At 36.5% G+C, this 21,250-nt stretch overlaps 1 protein-coding gene across 4 annotated transcripts; it reads left to right on the top strand.

The window, feature by feature from the left end:
• The first annotated feature begins 1,223 nt into the window (after positions 1-1,223).
• On the top strand, positions 1,224-12,538 carry LOC132032406 (nuclear transcription factor Y subunit A-1-like). Of its 4 annotated transcripts, none has more exons than XM_059422030.1 (6): positions 1,224-1,735; positions 4,836-5,132; positions 8,519-8,634; positions 8,744-8,812; positions 10,077-10,241; positions 11,298-12,538. In XM_059422030.1, the coding sequence occupies exons 2-6, from the start codon at positions 4,877-4,879 to the stop codon at positions 11,589-11,591; spliced, it is 900 nt and encodes a 299-aa protein (XP_059278013.1). In that variant the 5' UTR covers positions 1,224-1,735; positions 4,836-4,876; the 3' UTR covers positions 11,592-12,538. The 4 variants fall into 4 exon arrangements, with proteins under 4 accessions (XP_059278013.1, XP_059278011.1, XP_059278012.1 ...); XM_059422028.1 differs by lacking the exon at positions 1,224-1,735 and adding an exon at positions 4,088-4,226; XM_059422029.1 differs by lacking the exon at positions 1,224-1,735 and adding an exon at positions 4,165-4,286.
• The last annotated feature ends 8,712 nt before the right edge of the window (positions 12,539-21,250 follow it).

Raw genomic sequence — 21,250 nt, 5'->3', positions numbered from 1 at the left:
AAGTAGGTGTAAGGTCTTCTGCATACACTCTATTCTCCCCAAACCCACATGTAGGTTTACACTATGTATGTTGTTGTTTTCCGTGAATGAAATATAATTTTTGGAAAAATAGCTTTTGGAATTTCAGGTCACACCAAATTAAAAATCCATTTTTCTCTTTGTGATATAGTAGTTCAGTTAATTCGCTACCTGAACATTTACCTTGTTGGTGAGTTTTCTAATCTCCACATTATAATCTCCTCCCCAATTTCTCCTTCCCCTTCCACTTCCCCAAATGTAGTAAAAAAACTTTTAAACGCTACAGCCAAAAAAAAAAAAAATTATTACAACAAATTTGGACACGTACAGGTCCATATTGACTTATCTCCCCGGTCACCCTCCAAGTTATTAATTTATTATTAGTATATGATTTGCCTTTTTTTTTTTTTTTGTTATTTTTTGTTTTGTTACTATTATTTGCTTTTGCTCTACTAGTCTCCAAAAAAGTCATATGGTATTTGCTTACTTCAGTTTACTTGGACATAAATAAAATTTTCCATAAATAAACTCCTCACAAAAGAAACTAAATTGACTCCTTTTCTCTCAGTTTTCTTTACCCAAAGTAAGCTCATATGTTCTTCTTCACCAATCACTAATCACTGTTTACTCTACTGTCCCTTTCCTTATAACTGGTAAGCTTTTTCCCTCTTTCAATTCTCAAATTTCACCTCCTTTTTTTTTTATAGGTACAATTGTATGTGTTTTTTTCAACATGTATTTATGATTTTTCTGTCTTTTTTTTTTTTTTGGAGTGTTTGGAAAATTTATTAATTCTGGGTTTTATTCCATTTCTTGATTCATTGAGAAAAAAATTTTATTTTTTGCTTTAAAATTTTCAAACTTCAGCTCCTTTTTATTTATCCTTAATTCTACAGGCACAATTGTATGTGTTCTTTCTACATGTATTTATAACTTTTTTGCCTTTTTTTTTTTGGGAGTGTTTAAAGTTTATCAATTCGGTGTTTTAATCCATATCTTGAATTTTTTTTAATTGTGTTTTAATTCACTTTTTTTTTTTAAATTTTGATTTTCTAAAGTTGTTATGAATGAATTCTAGGTTTAGTGGGTTTTTTTTTTTTAACATGTATGTATAATTTTTCTATATTTTATAAAGTGTTTAGAATTTATCAATTTTCGGTTTTAATCCATATCTTGAACACCTCCGTCATTGAAAAAATAATAATTTTTATTGCGTTTTAACTCACTTGCTTTGATTTTTGATTTTATAAATGAATTAATTCTAGGGAAGATGTGTTTAATTTTTATGTCAATTGTCTGGATGAAGTTTTTTTGTTTGTTAATTATTTGGTGGGTTTTAATTCTTGGAGTGAAGACATCTCATTTGTTAATAGTTGAAAATGCTTAAATTATACCATCAAAGGATGTGGTGCAGTGGATGGGGCTTGGGGCTGCTCCTCCCTTAATCAGAGTTCTGTATGAAAAAATCCTTTGTAAGAGTGATTCCCTGGCTGGGCCCTACGCGGCGCGAATCTGGATTTTGTCGGGCTCCAATGTGGGTACCGAACACCGGGTAGAAACCAAAAAAAGAAGAAGAAAAGGCTTGAATTATTGATTCCGAGTGGTGTGGCGGTGTTGAGGCGTCTAAATTACCATGAATTCAGGGGAAAAAAAAGCTTCTTAAAGGTTGTCTTAAATGGTGATAGATTGAAGTCTGATAAGTTTCACCCTAATTTTGGTAATAGCAACTTAACTGTATACCTTTAAATTTCCTTCTTTCTTTTGGGTTGGGGTTTTTGGGTGGGGCGGCGGGGGGGGGGGGGGGGGGGGGAAGATGTGAGGGAAAGAGCAATTGTCGGCGTTTTTTTTGTTTTTAAGTTTATTGTCGGTGTTTTTTTTGTTTTTTTAAAGTTTATTGTCGGTGTGAGGATTCTTGAAAAATCTGGTTAAATTTGCTTCCTGCATGTACTATGACTTGTTTATGGAGTAAGAAATCTCCTGTACAATTTCATATCTATGCAGTGTTATAGTGTTATTAAAAGCCATTGCTTCGTCGTTGAAAGCTAAGCGATGAAGCGAGTAGTCATCACTTCATAGGTAAAGCGATGCAGTTTAGAGAAGTTTGCGCTTCAAAAAATGGCTCACAAAGCGATAACACGAGTAAATCTCAACTTTGAGAGTTAGTTTAATATAGGCATTATGGTGCATTGGATGCTGAAATTAGTTATTTTAATTGCAACTTATTTTATATTGTACTAAATTCATAGATGTTTGATATTTTTCTTTGCAATTTCGCGTAAATTGGGCGTCATTTCAGAAGAGGCGATTCATAGATGTTTGGTACTTTTCTTTGCAATTTCTCGGAAATTGGGCGTTTCGCGTATTTTTCTTGTTATTTTTTGTTAATTATTTGGTGGGTTTTAATTCTATGAGTAAAGGCATCTCATTTGTTAATAGTTGAAAATGCTTGAATTATACGATGTGGTGCAGTGGATGGGGCTGCTCCTTCCCTTAACCAGAGGCCTAGGTTCGAGCTCTAGTTATGGAAAAATCATTGGCAGGGAATGCTTCCCCAGACTGGGCCCTGCGCGACGTGAATCTGAATTTAGTCGAGCTCCAATGTGGGTACCGAACACCGGGTAGAAACCAAAATAAGAAAAGAAGAAAAGGCTTGAATTATTGATTTCGAGCGGTGTTGAGGCATCTAAATTACCATGAATTCACTGGGGAAAAAAAAGCTTCTTAAAGGTTTTCTTTAATGGTGATAAATTGAAGTCTGATAATTTTCACCCTAATTTTGGTAATAGCAACTTAACTGTATACCTTTAAATTTCCTTCTTTCTTTTGGGTTTGGGGATTTTGTGTGTGTGTGTGTGGGGGGGGGGGGGTTTGGTGGGGTGGCAAGATGTGAGGGAACGAGCAATTGTCGGTTTTTTCTTTTTTGTTTTTAAGTTTATTTTTGTTTTTTTTTTTGTTTTGGTTTTTTTTTTTATTATTATTATTATTTTTTTTTTAATTTTAAAGTTTATTGTCGGTGTGAGGAGTCTTGAAAAATCTGGTTAAATTTGCTTCCTGCATGTACTATGACTTGTTTATGGAGTAAGAAATCTCCTGTACAATGTCATATTTATGCAGTGTTATAGTGTTATTAAAAGTAGGGGTGGGCGTTCGGTTCTTCGGTTCGGTTTTATCAAATTTCGGTTCGGCTATTTCGGTTTCGGTTTTGGTTTTTTTAAGGTGGACACCGAACCCCACTAGTTCGGTTCGGTTCTTTCGGTTTCGGTTTTTTGAAGTTTGGTTCGGTTCGGTTTCGATTTTTTCAATTCGGTTTTTTTGATATGATATTAGAAGCGATTCCATTTACACTAATTCATATTATCAAAAGCAACAAAACATAAAACTGACAAATTAAAATCAAAATCAAACAAACAGGATACACAAGAAACAGAAACCATAACAATAATATAGGATTACTAGGTGTTGTATACATACAGTAAGAATAATTAAGAAAACACATAAAGGACATACATTAATCCTAAAGACACATCCTAGTCACCTTTCTTTGTTAAGGATATTTGATTTTCTCAACTGGAGTGAAAAATTAGGGATACAAAAGCAAAAGAGGGCTTGTTACAATTGATTTTTTTTTTTTTTTTGGCTTAAACTTAATGGGCCTGGACTATTTTAATTTTTTTGGGTAATGTATTAAATTTCGGTTCTTTGGTTCGGTTTCGTCAAAGTTCGATTCGGCTATTTCGGTTTTGGTTTTTTGAAGGTAGACACCGAACACCGAACCAAACTAGTTCGGTTCGGTTTCGGTTTCTTGAAGTTCGGTTCGGTTTTTTTATTTTTGGTATTTATGCCCAGCCCTAATTAAAAGCCATTGCTTCGTCATTTAAAGCTAAGCGACGAAGCGAGTAGTCATCACTTCATAGGTAAAGCGATGCACAGTTTAGAGAAGTTTGCGCATCAAAAAATGGCTCACAAAGCGATAACACGAGAAAATCTCAACTTTGAGAAGTTAGTTTAGTATAGGCATTATTGTGTATTGGATGCTGAAATTAGTTATTTTAATTGCAACTTAATTTATGTTGTACTAAATTCATAGATGTTTGATATTTTTCTTTGCAATTTCGTGTAAATTAGGTGTCATTTCAGAAGAGGCGATTCATAGATGTTTGGTATTTTTCTTTGCAATTTCGCATAAATTGGGCTTCATTTCAGAAGAGGTGACCGCTTCACGATTCACGTCTCGCTCTTCCCTTCAAGGCTCAAATCCTGTGGAATTTGTCGCCTTTTTTTTTTTTTTTTTTTTTGCCCTTTTCGCTCTTAAAAATACTGTTCCATGTGTATTTTGCTATTTGTGTTTGTTATATGAAAAAAGTAAGTCCCATGAGAAGTTTCCTGAGCTGGTCTACTTTAGCTTTCGGTGATTTGCCTTTAACTGGATATTTCACACCTTATTGTTGCCGGATAATCTAGTCAAATTGTTATATTATTGCATAGTTCATTAGACTTTCTTTTTTGTTCCTTAAAATTTAATAAAGACTTCATTAAGCTTTTGGTGGGGTACTTCTGGCTTTCTTGTTCTTCACGAGTAGAAATGAAAGGTTCAGGACAATTGCTTTTTTAGGAAAAGAAATAAAAAAAAAAATGTTGTTCAAGTTGAAATAAATGTATGATTGTTGAATATTAGTCTGTTCATCCCATGTATCCTTCATTACAGTTTAGATCATTTTGGTAGGACATGGAACTTTATAGCAATGCGCTCTTGGATTAATTTTAATTCCGCCTAAACTTGATTTACTGAGTTGCTCTGGTTTATATCTATCTGCCAGGACGTTGTACGAAGAACTAAACTTACTAGAACTAGAGAAACATGCAATCAAAGTCCAAAAGTGCAAATTGTGGGGAAGCCAGAACTTGTAATGTTCCGAATTCCATTGTATATTCTGAAGCTTGGTGGAATACTGCTGGCTATAATCCTGTTTCTCTTGGATTGATGCGGGGAAGTGCATTAGATTCGCCATCACCGGCACAATCTGTGGATGGCCGGTCACATTCTGATGGTGGAGCCAATGATGAAGATGATGATGCTCATGAAAAATTACAAAGTACCATACCTATGCATTCGGGTAGCTCTTCAATCTTGAACTTCTGATCAGTAAATAATTTTTATTGATAGCACAAAATTGTCAAGCACTAAGCTAGTGCTCAACTTTAGGTCGTTTGGTAGGAGGTACTACCGAAAATAATACTGGTATTAGCTTTGGTATTATTTAATCCCTTGATTGTTAGTGTTTCCAACCTACCTAACCAATACCTGTATTAGTAATACACCCTATTCAGTACTATTTTTATACATAGTAACTATTTTTTATTCTAATACACCCTATTCAGTACTATTCCTATTCTAATACACCCTATTCATTTAATACAACAAACCAAATAGCTCGATAAAAAATAATGGCATAACTAATCCCAGCATTACTACCCAATTCACTACTATTCTTATACTCCCTACCAAATGACCCCTAAAAAGGTGAGGCCGTCCTGTACAAAAACAGTAAGGATAGGCTCCCCTATACAAAGTTACTCATGAGTTAGACCCAAGATCTATTTCTTTACATGGTATTTTGAGCAAAATTCATCCCAATTCTTATTTACCGATATTGGGCCCCATTTTAGATTTCCCACGGTCCAGATGGCTAGAACTGAGCGTGAGGTGGGGTGTTGAAGAGTCCCACATCGGATGAAAAAGGGATGGGTAGTTACCTTATATAGTCTTGGGTAATCCTCCCCTCATGAGCTAGATTTTGAGGTTGAGTTAGGTCCAAGATCTATTTCTTTAGAGGATCTATATAGGAGATAACCACTTAGTTAAAAATATATTTTAGTTATGTTTAGTATGTAACTTTAGATCCCATGTTTTGGAGTCTTTTAGAGGGTGTTTGGATTGGCTTTTTAAAAGTAGCTTATAAGCTAAAAGCTAGAAGCCATAAATTGGAAATACCCAACTTTTGGCTTATTTTTGTACTTTTTTAGCCTAAAAGTAAGTGCTTAAAAGCACTTGTTATTTTACCCAAACACCTCAAAAAGTAGAAAAGAGTTTAAAAACCAATAAGCACTTAAAATAAGCTAATCCAAACACCCTCTTAGTCATGACAGGGATTTATATATCAGTTGAAAATATATGGAACTTCTAGTACTTTTTTTTAAATAATATTTTTCTGAATGGAGTGATGTCATCAGTGAGGATTCATATGGCTGACACTAATTTGCTTGAGATTGAGGCATAGTTGTTATTGTTAAGGATTGGAAGCCTGTCTTGATGCTTCATTTGGCTGGTTACTTTCTTCTTCTTTTACAACTTTTTTTTTTTGGGCAATTAAAGGAACTTTTATTAATTACCATGTAAACTCTTTACAAAACAAGGGTGAGTTAGCCAATTCAGTCCCTTCTCATTCTTTCCTCTACAACAAAAAAACTGCTAATTACCAGAACCACTGAACTCACAATGAGTTAATGTAGCTAAAAAGTCTCTGATTCTGTCTGGTCTGACTCTGTCTGACTCTGATGCATAGATTGAGTTTCATCTGGTGCACCAAAGCTTCTCTAGATAAGGTGTTGTGTTGAAAAATCCTCATGTTCCTCTCATTCCAAGATGCTGTACACCACTGTGGCCAAGCTTGCTCTGAGTATCACCTTCCTAGGCTGTTTCCCTTTGGACTGCTGTTGCACTCATGCCCATTCATTATCCCATGTTTGAATCCTTCTGCTCCATTGTTGCCATCTAAGAATACTCTGCCAGAGTTCCTTAGTGAAAGGGCAGTCAAAATATAAATGCTCCTGAGTTTCCAGTGCAGTTCTGCAAAACACACATACAGGATCCACATTGAGTCCCCACCTTACCAGCATATCTTTAGTCCTCAGTTTCCCATGTAGATTCACCCAAAGTATGAAATTTTGTTTAGATTCAGCTATATTATAGCAAATGTGTTTGTTCCAGGCTACATTCTCCACTTCACCCCTGAGTCTCTTGTATGCAGTAGCCAAATGGAACTTTCCACCAATGATCAAGCTGTCAATATCTCCCATCTCGTGACAGTATTTCCTCATATGTATAATTTTCCTAATCATCCAAGCAGCTTGCTTGGGGCTATCCATTGAATGAATATCCTGATCCTTGATGTAGTAATTGTGTATCCAAGTAATCCAGAGTTTGTCCTCCTTTTGTCTTAATGCCCATAGCAGCTTACAAATAGCCACCTGATTCCATATTCTTAGATTCAACAAGTTCAGTCCACCACCATTCTTAGGCAAGCATACCTTGTCCCAAGACACTAAGGCTTTCTTTGTGATAGTTGCTTCCCCTGACCACAAAGAACTCCTGCACACTGCCTCTATCATCTTAATCACCTTCTTTGGCATAAAAAACAGTTGAGACATTTAAGCCTGAACTCCAAACAATACAGCTTTCACAAGTTGAAGCCTACCACATATGAGAGACATTTGGCCATCCATGTAGTGATTCTGGCTGTAATCTTACTTACTAATGGTTTGCATTGCAATATTGTGAGCCTCTTAGTAGATAGGGGTGCCCCCAAGTACTTAAAAGGCAACTCTCCTAATTCATAACCCAAGATAGCCAGAATGTTGGCCTTAGCACTGTCATCAACTCCTCCAAAGTACACTTGACTTTTAGCTAAGTTTGCTTTCAATCCAGAGGCTTCAGAGAATAGGGAAAACTTCTCATGTAATAACCTAACAGAACTCTCGTCTCCTCTTGCAAAAAGGCGGAGATCATCAGCAAAGCATAGGTGTGTGATTCCCATCCCTTGGCATCTTGGGTGATAGTTAAAATCAGGTTCAGATCTCAAGTTAGCCAGGCACCTATTCGGATATTACATCAACAGGACAAATATATAGGGGGACATAGCATTCCCCTGCCTCAATCCCCTTTCGGCCTTCATTGTATCAGTTCAATAAAGTACCACTCCACTGAATCATAGGCTTTTTGTAGGTCCACCTTAATCATACACCTTGGTGATATGTTCTTTCTAGTATAACCCTTAACCAGCTCATGACTTAAAATTATGTTATCTGATATTAATCTACCGGGAATAAATGCCGACTAGCTCTGTCCCACTATACCATCTATGACACCCTTTATTCTGTTTGAGATAACTTTGGAAATGACCTTGTATACTATAGAACAACAAGCTATTGGTCTGAAATATTTAACAGCTATTGGTCTGAAATATTTAACAGTCTTTGGATGTGAAGTTTTAGGAATAAGAGTGACCAATGTGTTGTTGATAGCTCTAAGTAGCTTGTTTTGCTGAAAGAATTCCGGCATAGCAGCATACAAATTCTTTTAAACCTTTTGGCAGGGAGGGGGAAAGAAGGTGAATTGTTGAAGAGGGAAGTGTGGTTGAGATGGGAAAAATATATCTTTTTCATGGTTTTAATGGCTATAAATTACTTGAGTAATGCCAATGCATTCTTGTTTCAAAATTAGATGGGAGTTATGCACAAGTAGATCAGAATTCACAGCCAATTGCAACAAGCATACCTCCAAAGGGTGATGGGAGCCTGACACAGCCCCCACAGCTTGAACTTGTTGCACACTCAGTGGTAAGTATGTTTTGACTCTATGGGGTTTTAAAAGTTTTATTTGCTTGTGGGGTTAACTCCCTTTTCTTTTCCTTTCTGATTTTGATGTTATTCTGTAATTGACATGCAGGCATGTGCTCCAAATCTGTATGCCGACCCATACTACGTGGGAATGATGACACCTTTTGGTCAGCCTATGGTATGCATGTGGTTAAAATTCTTAACTTCCATTTTTTCAGTTTTTTCCCCTGTTACTTTATTTTAAATCTGATAGGTTAAGAGGACAATTTTACTTTCTGCCAATTTAAACTATGGTATGCATGTAGTTTAAATTCTTAACTTCCATTTTTTTCAGTTTTTCCCCTGTTACTTTATTATAAATCTGATAGGTTAAGAGGACAATTTAATTTCTCTGCCAATTTAAACTATGGCATACCTGTGGGACTGCTTAGCGTAGTATGTCCTTAGCAATGGCAGACCCAAGATTCAATCGTTCTGGGTGCTCACCTTAAAATTAACAAAAAATATGTTTCTTTGAGTAGGATTCTAATCAGCTCCTCCATGACTTGGCCTAAAGCCTACAACCTTTTAACCAGATCACCAACATCTCTTATTGTTTTTTGGGTGCTATTTATTATTTTATACCAAAACTTCAATATTTTCTATGTGTCTACATAGAGTATCCTCCACGGTTAATGGGTGCTCGAGCACCAAAAATTAAACATGGGTCCGCCCTCCTTAGGGATATCAAAACATAGAAAACTGCTTTTGTGTGGTTCTTCGACGTGTCTCTTGGCAGGTGCTAAAGTGTAGTCTTTGTATGTGTTGGCTTAACCATGATACCTTATAGTTAACTTTATTTTAGAAACACTCACTTTCTCCCTGGTGACTTGCTTAATATCCTTCTTGCAATCATTCATCTTACAACATTATTGTTCAGGAAAATTCAGGACGGGTTATTTCTTCTTTTAATTGAATTAGAGTCAGTGGCGCCCAGTGCTCATGTCCCTTTCCTTTAAATAATTGAATAGATTTCTTCTTTTAATGGGGTATTTCTTCGTTGCATCCGGAATACCCTTTATACTATAGTTGTCCTACGGATTTGTTTTCTTTTTTTAAAAAAATTTCGTTGGACAACTAGTATAAGGGGTATTCTGGATGCAACTTCTACTTCGACTAACAGATACAGGCGATCAGTTCCAGAAATATCTCTAACCTGAATATTCTTATAAGGTAGATCAGCCAGGTTGTACTGGCTGATTCCCATATGATTTAGCTCTCCGCATGATATGCCTAAGAGTAGGAAACAACCTTGAAAACTTTGCCAGTGAAGAAACATCCACTATAAAAAAAAAAAAAATACAAAAAAAAAGTCCAGTATAACATTGTTGTGCTTGGGCCTTGTTGCCATTGTTGGTGGCTGAGCACAAGAAATTTTAAGGTCCTAACTGAATGTGGTGCAGGTCCCCCCTCATGTACTTGATATGCATCATCCGAGGATGCCTTTGCCCCATGAAATGGCTCAAGAGCCTGTTTATGTCAATGCCAAGCAGTATCATGGTATTCTGCGCCGAAGAGAGTCACGTGCAAAAGCAGAACTTGAAAAGAAGCTGATAAAAGTGAGAAAGGTTAGTATGTACCTCATCCACTGGGCTTCTTGTTGTAGTGTTCTTTTCTCCTGTTATCTGAAGAATGCACGATGGACCTTTTTAGCAACATATGTTTTTTAACATGTGCCTGGGTGTTCTGGAGATATGTTGCTCCGTATGAAGTTCTTTTAGTTAGAAGTGCTTGTACCTATTCGCTTGTTCTGGAATAGAGATGTATCCATTCTTTGCCTGAGCTTACTTTTCATTTTAAAGAAAGAAATTCAACTGTTCAGCAGGTTTTCCAAGCATTGTGCATAAATTGCAGTTTTGAGAATTTTTTTTGTCACTTAAAGTAGGAGGAAATGAAAGGTAACTGATCATATTATTTCTGTAGCATAAAGTAAACAGGATTTGATACTAGTGCTTCGACCCTTCCCCTGGGTGCCACCCCCAAAAGAGAGTAAGACCATCTGCTATTACTTTACTTTTATCCTATGTTGCTCGGAATCAGGTGCCAGTATCTGCTCCGGGTGCGTATCTAGAGGTCTAATTATTCATTACATAAATTTTAGGATTAGGGCTATGCATCGGAGTGCAGATACGGGTGCTGGGATACAGCCAAAACATATATATTACGACATATAAAGTATAATATTGATTAGTTAAAGTTATTTGACTAAAACTAATAAAAGTTCATTCTTCATAAACACCAACATTTTAGTCTTATCTTGCGTAATAGAAAAGAATTGTCATACTTTATATAACTATGTGTATATATGACATAAACCCAGGGATATTGAAGAGTCCGTGCAACATAGCTTTTATCTCTGTAGAATGCTGTTTCCCACTTTACTTTCTTAACTGTTCAGTCGAAAGCGCCACTCATGAATATAATTTGGTGAAAGGAGCTCCTTATGCCAATGTTTTGGCTATTAATTCAGATATCATATTCTCCATTGCTATATTTTTCTTGTGAGGTAACAAGATTGGCTGAAATGGTTTTGCACGAATTTCATGCTGGTGATGTGCGAGATATGCTCGGTGTATTCTGTTTACTCATCCTCAATTGCTGATTCTGTCTTCCTCGTAATACAGCCATATCTTCACGAGTCGAGACATCAGCATGCCTTGAGAAGGGCAAGAGCTTCTGGAGGGCGTTTTGCGAAAAAGTCAGATGCTGGTACTTCGAAGGGACCCAGTTCTGGTTCTGCTGTTTCTTCACAGTCTGTGCATTCATCAGGTTCTGAACCTTTGCCGTCCAGTGCCGCTGATGTTCCAGAGTGGCATAACCGTTATTCAAATGGTGGTTATGGAAAACAAAGCAGCTTTCAGGAATCGAAATATCAGTCCCAGTCTGCCCAGGTAGGGGAAGGAGGTTCGCGATGGTAAAAATATCACATCCAAACCAGATCTTTGCTGTGTAGTGAGGCTTTAGTCCCATGGCAGAGCAAAAGAATCTTATCTGACCATATCAGCAGTTATATGTTTCACTCTTGGCTGGTTCAAGCCTGGTGGCAATTCATCCTTGGCTTTTTATTTGAATGTTTTAGGAAGGAGAGGTAATGTGCATAGTAGATTCAGTTCTTCCCTTATGTACAAAAAAAGGACTAGGACTAGAGTTGAAAAGGAAGAATTCAGTAAGCATATGGCTAGCTGGTTAGTGTAATTTAGAGGGGTGTAAGCTGTATAGTTATAGGTATGCTGTAGACTTGTCCCATTTCCTCTCGGGGGATGGAAAGTTGTAGGTAGGTTGTATACTTTTTAAACCTTTCCTTTCTGCTGCTGTATTTTAGGATCCTGATTTCGTGGGAATTTCGAGTTTGTTATTTAATTCGATGATAGTGGTATCATCTTTATGGGCTTAATGTGATAACAATAGAATTTGGAGTTTATTCCAAGTACAGCACATTGTGATGAAGTTCGTGCAAGTTCGTCTAAACATCACAGTTTAATGTAAAGTTCGTGTGCAAATTGTCGGTGATGTTGAACTTTTATCGGATCCGTTAGGATGTTCTTTATATGGTCTTGCTGAAATGCTACCATCTGCTAGTAGTATGTATTTTGTTACTTTGTTAATTTGAATATCCAACTTCCCCTGGTGGCTGTTTGTAGGACTGTGCACAAATCGGTTCAATCCGAATTTCCGAACCGATTCGAAACAATTCGGATAATACAATTTGATTTCGATTTACAAATGCAATTGTAAAATATTACGGTGTAACGGTTCGGATACGGTTGACTTCAATTATCAACCGAACCGATCCGAACAAACCGAATTTATATGCCACTAGTGACTAATATGACTAATTTGGTATATGTAATGTGGTGTTGGCGGATTTGTATGCTTGCACAAGTTGTCAAGCTCTTGTTTTGCTATTTATTTGCTATTATGCTTGCAAGTTTATGGTTTTTTCTTGGTTAATGTCTTGGTTATAAGGCTGCAAATTTAGGATCTCATTATTTTTTGTTATATTTACTCTAAAATTGAAATGAAATAGTTACTTGTTTAAATTTCAAATAAACCGAACAAATCGATTTGTGTATCGAACCGAAATAATAAAAAACGAACCGAATTGAACCTAAAATGGATCGAGTTTGGTTGATAATTTTAGAAGTCGAAATTCAAAATTTCAATTCGATGATGGTCAAAATCGAACCGAACCGATTCGTGCACAAGCCTAGCTGTTTGACAAGCAATATTAGTCGACTTTAATGTCGATCATTTGGCATGGTGCAAGTGGCAATTTGAGCCCATATTTAGAAAATTAGCCCATTTTACCCACATGTTAGTGAGTTGGGTCACTCATATTTGGTGGGAATATGAAATTTTCAATCTTCTCTTTAACCCATAAAAATATGGGCAAATATGGGTAAAATATGGGTATCCATATAAGAACACACTAGATCTAATAACAGCTCATTTTGAAAATGAGAAATTTCTTTCTTACTTCCCACCCCGACCCTTACCCCACCACCCACCCCGCCATGCCTCCCCCCCACACACTTTTTTTTTTTAATTTCATATATTTTATTTTTCTTTTATAAAAAAGCTTATAAAAAGGGAGAAATTTTTTTTTCTTACCTCCCACCCCAACCCTTACCCCGCCACCCACCCCGCCATGCCCCCACCCCCACACACTTTTTTATTTTATTTCATATACTTTATTTTTGTTTTATAAAAAGCTTATAAAAAAGGAGAATTTTTTTTCTTATCTCCCACTCCGATCCCTATCCCCACCCCCACGATACCCCCCCCCCCCCCCCCCCCCCAAAAAAAAAAAAAAAAAATTCAATTTCATATATTTTACCTTTATAAAATTTTATAAAAAATGGAAAAAAAAATTCTTACCCCCCCGCCCCAAAAAAAAATCAATTTCAAATATTTTACTTTTATAAAAGTTTTATAAAAAATGGAAAAAAAAATTCTTACCCCTGCCCCACCCCCTCCATGACCCCCCCTTCCCCCCACCCACCACCTCACCCCCCCAAATTTCAATTTTCCTATATTACTTCTATAAAATTTTTATAAATAACGGAAAAGAATTTCTGGTCCCCCACCCCACCCCCCACCCCCATCCCCTACGTCCACCCCCCCCCGCCCCCAAAAAAAATAAAATCAATTTAATATATTTTACTTTTATAAAAAAATTATAAAAAATGAAAAAAAAATTCTTACCCCCCCCCACCCCCTCCACGACCCCACCCTCCCCTCACCCTAAAATTTATATGAAAAAATTAATTTAACTTAACAAAAGAAAAAAATTATAAACATACACTTGAAATAATATTACACTTGTATAATATGGGTTAACCATAACAACCAACCCAAACCCATTTATCACCCAACCCATATTTTTACCCACATAAAATATGGGCGGTTTGAAACCCAATTCATTTTTGTTCAAACCATTTTCAACCAAACCAAATCCAACAAAACCCATTTGCCACTCCTAGGTGTAACTTTGCTTTGTGTAGAATTGCTCATACTATTGTCTTGAGTCTTAGCTAAAGGAGGATATTGCAGCAAGAAGTGTCGCTGTAGATTGACATTTAAATCTGAAATTAATAAATCTATATATTAGTCATCCTTTATGACAATAGGCAAGTTCTTTTCATGGTTCTTTTATATTTTACTGTTCTTTATTTCTATATTAAACATCTTACCTATAATAGTGTAACGATGCGGTCAGCCGTTTTGAGAATCAATACTCTGTTTTGCGTGTCGTCTATTCTAGAACTCAGTAATAATTATTTTGACTTGCTTGCAAAATTTGAAGTCAAACGGATATCATTTGGTTCACTTTGGGAGAAGGTTTCATTTTGGAAATTTCGACATTTAATTATTTGGATTAATAGCTCGTTTGGGGAAACGTGCTCTAATTGACAATCTGAAGATTTCATTACTTATGACATGTAGAAATTGACGGAGCTAATTTTAGAGTTCCTTTGGTTGGTTTTTGACAATTAAGTCGGTTTTAGTATTTAATATGCCCATTTATGATGAAAAGATGGTCACAGAAAGAAATAGCACCCGAATTGGAAATTTGTTGGTTCCATTAGCTTTGTATTGATGTTTATGACTTGTGGGGATGGGTGGTGCAATTCCTGAGGCTTTCGGGTGAGTTTTGAGTAAGAAAAATGATATTTTGGAAATCCTTAATTTAAGAAATGAGAATGGTTGACCAAAGTCAACATTGGGGGTAATTGCATCATGTCATTTATAATTTAGTCAAGCCGTTGGTTTGGGTCTTGAGGCGTTCGGGTGTGTTTTGGATCGTTGGTTGAGATTATGGATTGGAGTTGACCTTGGTCAACACCGGTTTAAATCGATCTCTTTTTGGAATTCCAAGTGCCCGAGCGATAGCTCGTAAGCATGTTTTATTATCAAAATGCATCTATGGTTTGTTCTGGGAGGTTCCCGATGAGTTTTAGATGTTAAAACAGAGTTTTTGAGATTACAGAAACTCATCCGGAACCTCCCCGACACAAACCATAGATGCATTTTGATCATAAAACATGCTACGAGCCTGCTCGCGCACTCAGAATTCCAAAAAGAGGTCATCTTAAACCGGTGTTGACCAAGGTCAACTCCAATTCCTTGAATTTCCATAATCTCAACCAACGACCCAAAACACACCCGATCGCCTCGGGGCCGGAAACAACACCTTGACTAAGTTATAAATGACATTCCAGACTTAACGGAATTGACGAAACTTCAAAAATGATGCAATTACCCCCGATGTTGACTTTGGTCAACCATTCTCATTTCTTAACTTGAGGATTTCCAAAATATCATTTTCTTTACTCAAAACTCACCCGAAAGCCTCAGGAATCGCACCACCCATCCCCACAAGCCATAAACATCAATACGAAGCTAATGGAACCAACAAATTTCGAATTCGGGTGCTATTTCTTTCCGTGACCATCTTTTCATCATAAATAGGTATATTAAATACTAAAACCGACTTAATTGTCAAAAACCAACCAAAGGAACTCTAAAATTAGGTTTGTCAATTTCTACATGTCATAAGTAATGAAATCTTCAAATCATCGATTAGAGCATGTTTCCCCAAATGAGCTATTAATCCCAATAATTAAATATCGGAATTTTCAAAATGAAACTTTCTCCCAAAGTGAACCAAACGATATCCGTGTGACTTCAAATTTTGCAAGCAAGTCAAAATAATTATTACCGAGTTCTGGAATAGACGACACGCAAAACAGAGTATCGATTCTCAAAATAGCTGACCGGGTTGTTACACTATTATAGGTAACATGTTTTATATAGAAACAAAGTACTGTATAATATAAAAGACAAGAAAAGAACTTGCCTATTATCACAAAGGATGACTAATATATAGAGATCTGACTATATTGCGATGATCATCATAAATTTATTAATTTCAGATTTAAATGTCAATCTACTGCGACACTCCTTGCTACAATATCCTCCTTTAGCTAAGACTCAAGACAATAGTATGAGCAATTCTACACAAAGCGAAGTTGCACCATGCCAAATGATCGACATTAAAGTCGACTAATATTGCGTGTTAAACAGCCACCAGGGGAAGTTGGATATTCAAATTAACAAAGTAACAAAATACATACTACTAGCAGATGGTAGCATTTCAGCAAGACCATATAAAGAACATCCTAACGGATCCGATAAAAGTTCAACATCACCGACAATTTGCACACGAACTTTACATTAAACTGTGATGTTTAGACGAACTTGCACGAACTTCATCACAATGTGCTGTACTTGGAATAAACTCCAAATTCTATTGTTATCACATTAAGCCTATAAAGATGATACCACTATCATCGAATTAAATAACAAACTCGAAATTCCCACGAAATCAGGATCCTAAAATACAGCAGAAAGGAAAGGTTTAAAAAGTATACAACCTACCTACAACTTTCCATCCCCCGAGAGGAAATGGGACAAGTCTACAGCATACCTATAACTATACAGCTTACACCCCTCTAAATTACACTAACCAGCTAGCCATATGCTTACTGAATTCTTCCTTTTCAACTCTAGTCCTAGTCCTTTTTTTGTACATAAGGGAAGAACTGAATCTACTATGCGCATTACCTCTCCTTCCTATAACATTGAAATAAAAAGCCAAGGATGAATTGCCACCAGGTTTGAATCAGCCAGTGAAACATATAACTGCTGATATGGTCAGATAAGATTCTTTTGCTCTGCCATGGTACTAAAGCCTCACTACGCAGCAAAGATCTGGTTTGGATGTGTGATATTTCTACCATCACAACCTCCTTCCCCTACCTGGGCAGACTGGGACTGATATTTCGATTCCTGAAAGCTGCTTTGTTTTCCATAACCACCATTTGAATAACGGTTATGCCACTCTGGAACATCAGCGGCACTGGACAGCAAAGGTTCAGAACCTGATGAATGCACAGACTGTGAAGAAACAGCAGAACCAGAACTGGGTCCCTTCGAAGTAACAGCATCTGACTATTTCGCAAAACGCCCTCCAGAAGCTCTTGCCCTTCTCAAGGCATGCTGATGTCTCGACTCGTGAAGCTATGGCTGTATTACGAGGAAGACAGAATCAGCAATTGAGGATGAGTAAACAGAAAAAACTGAGCATATCTCGCACTTCACCAGCAGGAAATTCATGCAAAACCATTTCAGCCAATCTTGTTACCTCACAAGAAAAATATAGCAATGGAGAAATTGATGTCTGAATTAATAGCCAAAACATTGGCATAAGGAGCTCCTTTCACCAAATTATATTCATGAGTGGCGTTTTTGACTGAAAAACCCGTTTAAGAAAGTATAGCGGGAAACAGCATTCCACAGAGATAAAATCTATATTGCGGACTCTTCAAAATCCCTGGGTTTATGTCATATATATACATAGTTATATAAAGTATGAGAATGCTTTTTCTATTACGCGAGATAAGACTAAAATGTTGGTGTTTATGAAGAATGTACTTTTATTAGTTTTAGTCAAATAACTTTAACTAATTAATATTATACTTTATATGTCGTGATATATTTTTTGGCTGTATCCCAGCACCCATATCTGCACTCCGATGCATAGCCCTAATCCTAAAATTTATGTAATGAAGAATTAGACCTCTAGATACGCACCCAGAGCGGATACTCACACCTGAGTCCGAGCAATATAGGATAAAAGTAAAGTAATAGCAGATGGTCTTACTGTCTTTTGGGGGTGGCACCCGGGGGAAGGGTCGAAGCACTAGTATCAAATCCTGTTTACTTTATGGTACAGAAATAATTTGATCAGCTACCTTTCATTTCCTCCTACTTTAAGTGACCAAAAATTCTCAAAACTGCAATTTATACACAATGCTTGGAAAACCTGTTGAACAGTTGAATTTCTTTCTTTAAAATGAAAAGTGAGCTCAGGCAAAGAGTGGATGCATCACTGTTCCTGAACAAGCGAATAGGTACAAGCATTTCTAACTAAAAGAACTTCATACCGAGCAACATATCTCCAGAACACCCAGGCACATTTTAAAAAAATTATAAGGTCCATCATGTTTATGAGTTTCATACTGCAAGCTGTAACAGAGACTGTAATTGTAAGCTTAAACTGAAACATGGACATGATCATGATCATGATCTGGCATGATAAAGCTGTAATCATTTTAAGTGGGAGAGCCTTAGTATAACCGAAAACATGAAATCACCACATGAGCACGTGGAGTCTGGTACCTGGCCAGACCAGCAGAGCAATCCCATACCTTGCCGGGGTATGAGACATGAACATGACATGAAAGAATCCAATTAATAGTCTGAAGGTATCATCCTAACGGGCGGAGCGGCCCTTATCCTACGTTGGCATATGTAGTTTCAGGTGATCTGCACCTTCTCGGTAAACTTATGCTACTCCCAAAAATACTAAACACGTACATTATTAGCTGAAAAGCATATAAATTTCATAAACATGGTTTGTAAATAGTTTTACATGAAAATATGTATAAATATATGTATATAATTTCTGAGACATGAAAACAAGTAAAAATTTATATAATGGAACAAATCTGAGTTCATAACTGATATCTGAGAGCTCATGGAAAAGATAGCACGAGCATACATGGATTACAGACAGGTTCATGACAATCGTAATGATATAGATGAATACAAATATCTGAAACATGATTGAGCATGACAATACATATATATAATTAACTTGTATCATCTGAGATATTTCATGAACTGAAGCATGATTCTCTAGCTCTGAGGAAAAATATGGTCTCATGAATTAACGTGGCGTGGGGAAGAACTATAATGTTCCCACACGTAGATAGAAACCCTACATACCTGCAAACTCTCCAATCCAACGAATTATCTTGCTACTCTGACGAAGAACACCCAAGCCCTAGCTTTGAATCGTTGGAGAAGGATTACTTGTTAATCCTATGTTTTTATTCAAGATCATGTTAGGAATCATGTATTTAACGCTAGGATTGATTAGCAATCCTAGAGATGTTCTTACTTTGATGTGAGAGGTTGAGAGGAGAGAGAAAATCGTCCTTCCAGGGTTTTCTACAAAGTTGGAATGTCTGATGAATGAAATTTTGAGTTAAGTTTTGAATTTATAACACGGAGCATTTTGGACCGCCTTACTCCCCGAGCAAGCTCCAAAGCGAGCTCTCTGACCAGTCTGCCTCTGCCTCGAGCTTCGTTAGCGAGCTCCCCCGGCCTCAAATTGAATTTAGTCGATTTTTTTGATTTTTTTCACTTTTGGACCTTATACCTCATTGAGCGAGGGCTATGGCGAGCTCTTGTCCCGCTATTGGGCGAGCTCCTGTCTCGCTATTGAGAGAGCTCCCCTGTCCATTTCATACTTAGCCAAAATTTTACGTTTTTTGATTTTGTTGACAACGTTCAGTAAAATGGGCATAACTCCTAGCACAGAGTTCCGATTGGGCTGGTGCATATATGGTTGGAAAGATATTGCAAATGCTTACAACTTTAATGTTTTAAGTTTTCTCCAATTCTCAATAGATTTTCACGTAAACAGGCTGGAAGGCAGACCTATGATAGACTTAGTCAATTCTATCGAATCTTATGCACTTCACTATTCGCCTTGATTTCAAAACCCCTTTTTTCACCCAAGCTCATCCCGATGGGACTTCATATGGCTAAAATGTCACTATAATACCCATTTAACATAATTTACACCTAACCCAGATTTACGGAGTATTACGTTATTTCTCCCTTGGGATCATTCGTCCTCGAATGATGGGTCATGGTTCTCATGGACGAATATACATGCCTTAATAACATGGTTGCGTGAATTTCTGGACTGAATGTTTATTGAACTGGACTGAATACTAACAGAACCACATGTTATATGGTTTACATAAGAGTTAAAGCAGCAGCAGTGTAAGAAACTTGTAATATCAGCAATGATATATGCTTCTAAATATATCTGCATACAAGTTGCAAGATCATATCTTTCTCACCTAAGATGTTCACCCAACAACTAATGATCTATAATGGGAGTGCCACAACTGCATGTAATATTTAGCTGCTCAATCATCACACAGCAAGAATTAGACTCTAAAACTTCAAGAAAACTTCAAAATTTGCGTACGAATTTAGAACCAGTTTTAACAGATCAGGGATACTTTTCCCGAGTTAATTCTTCTTATTCCCGTAAGTGTATTTGTTCCTGCTGTTATTTCTGAAATTTCAATTTATTAAGTGTGGTAGCATTAAAAAGTACTCTCGGAATGCTAAAAATTGTGAGAGACAGGTTAAAGCATTTTCATCTAAAGCATATATCGCTGGACTGACAACACAACAAATAGCATACGATCGAGGGAGCAGGGAAGAACACTGATTTTTATCCAAAATTTACTTACAGATAGAAGTCATATATAGCATAAATATCACATAGATGATATGGGTACTGGTTAGGCAAAGAGAGAATCATTGACAGGAATAAAAAATATAGTAGTTTTTACACATTCAGTGGGATCGGGGAGAATACTTGTGCATTTCTTTGGCCCTTATTTTTCAATATTCACCTTATAATGCATATAAACTTTGACTCCTCCTTTTCAATGGATGGAGCACACAAATATGGAATTGAAGAAAAGTGAGGAACTGTTAGGTACAAAAAAGAAAAAAAGAAAATATGTACTGATGTATTACTAGGAATATTGAAGCTAAGATTTAGAATTTAAGAGGAACTATGCCTAGAAATATCTTCATAGGGATAGGATGTACTTTATGCATCTTAAGAAATTATACTAAAAACAAGCTTTATTTATTGACATATGCAGCACTAGAGTACTGCTTCCGGCTTACATTTTTAGAGCCAGTACACACAATAGAATTTAAGAGGAACTATGCTAAGTTTTGGGCGCCGTCACCGGGACTTAAAAAATTAACTATTTATCTAGATTAGACTTTTCTTTTTGTCGATTCAATTTTTTTTATATTTATATTTATTTCTATTTTTATACTTAATATAATATTTTTGTTATCTTTCTTGACATGGCATCTTGGGAAAAAAAATTTAATATTAGTTGTT

Source organism: Lycium ferocissimum, chromosome 10 (assembly GCF_029784015.1).
Source record: "Lycium ferocissimum isolate CSIRO_LF1 chromosome 10, AGI_CSIRO_Lferr_CH_V1, whole genome shotgun sequence".
Classification (NCBI taxonomy): domain Eukaryota; kingdom Viridiplantae; phylum Streptophyta; class Magnoliopsida; order Solanales; family Solanaceae; genus Lycium; species Lycium ferocissimum.
Note: the sequence above shows the minus strand (reverse complement) of the source record. Positions and strands in the feature narration are given on the sequence as shown.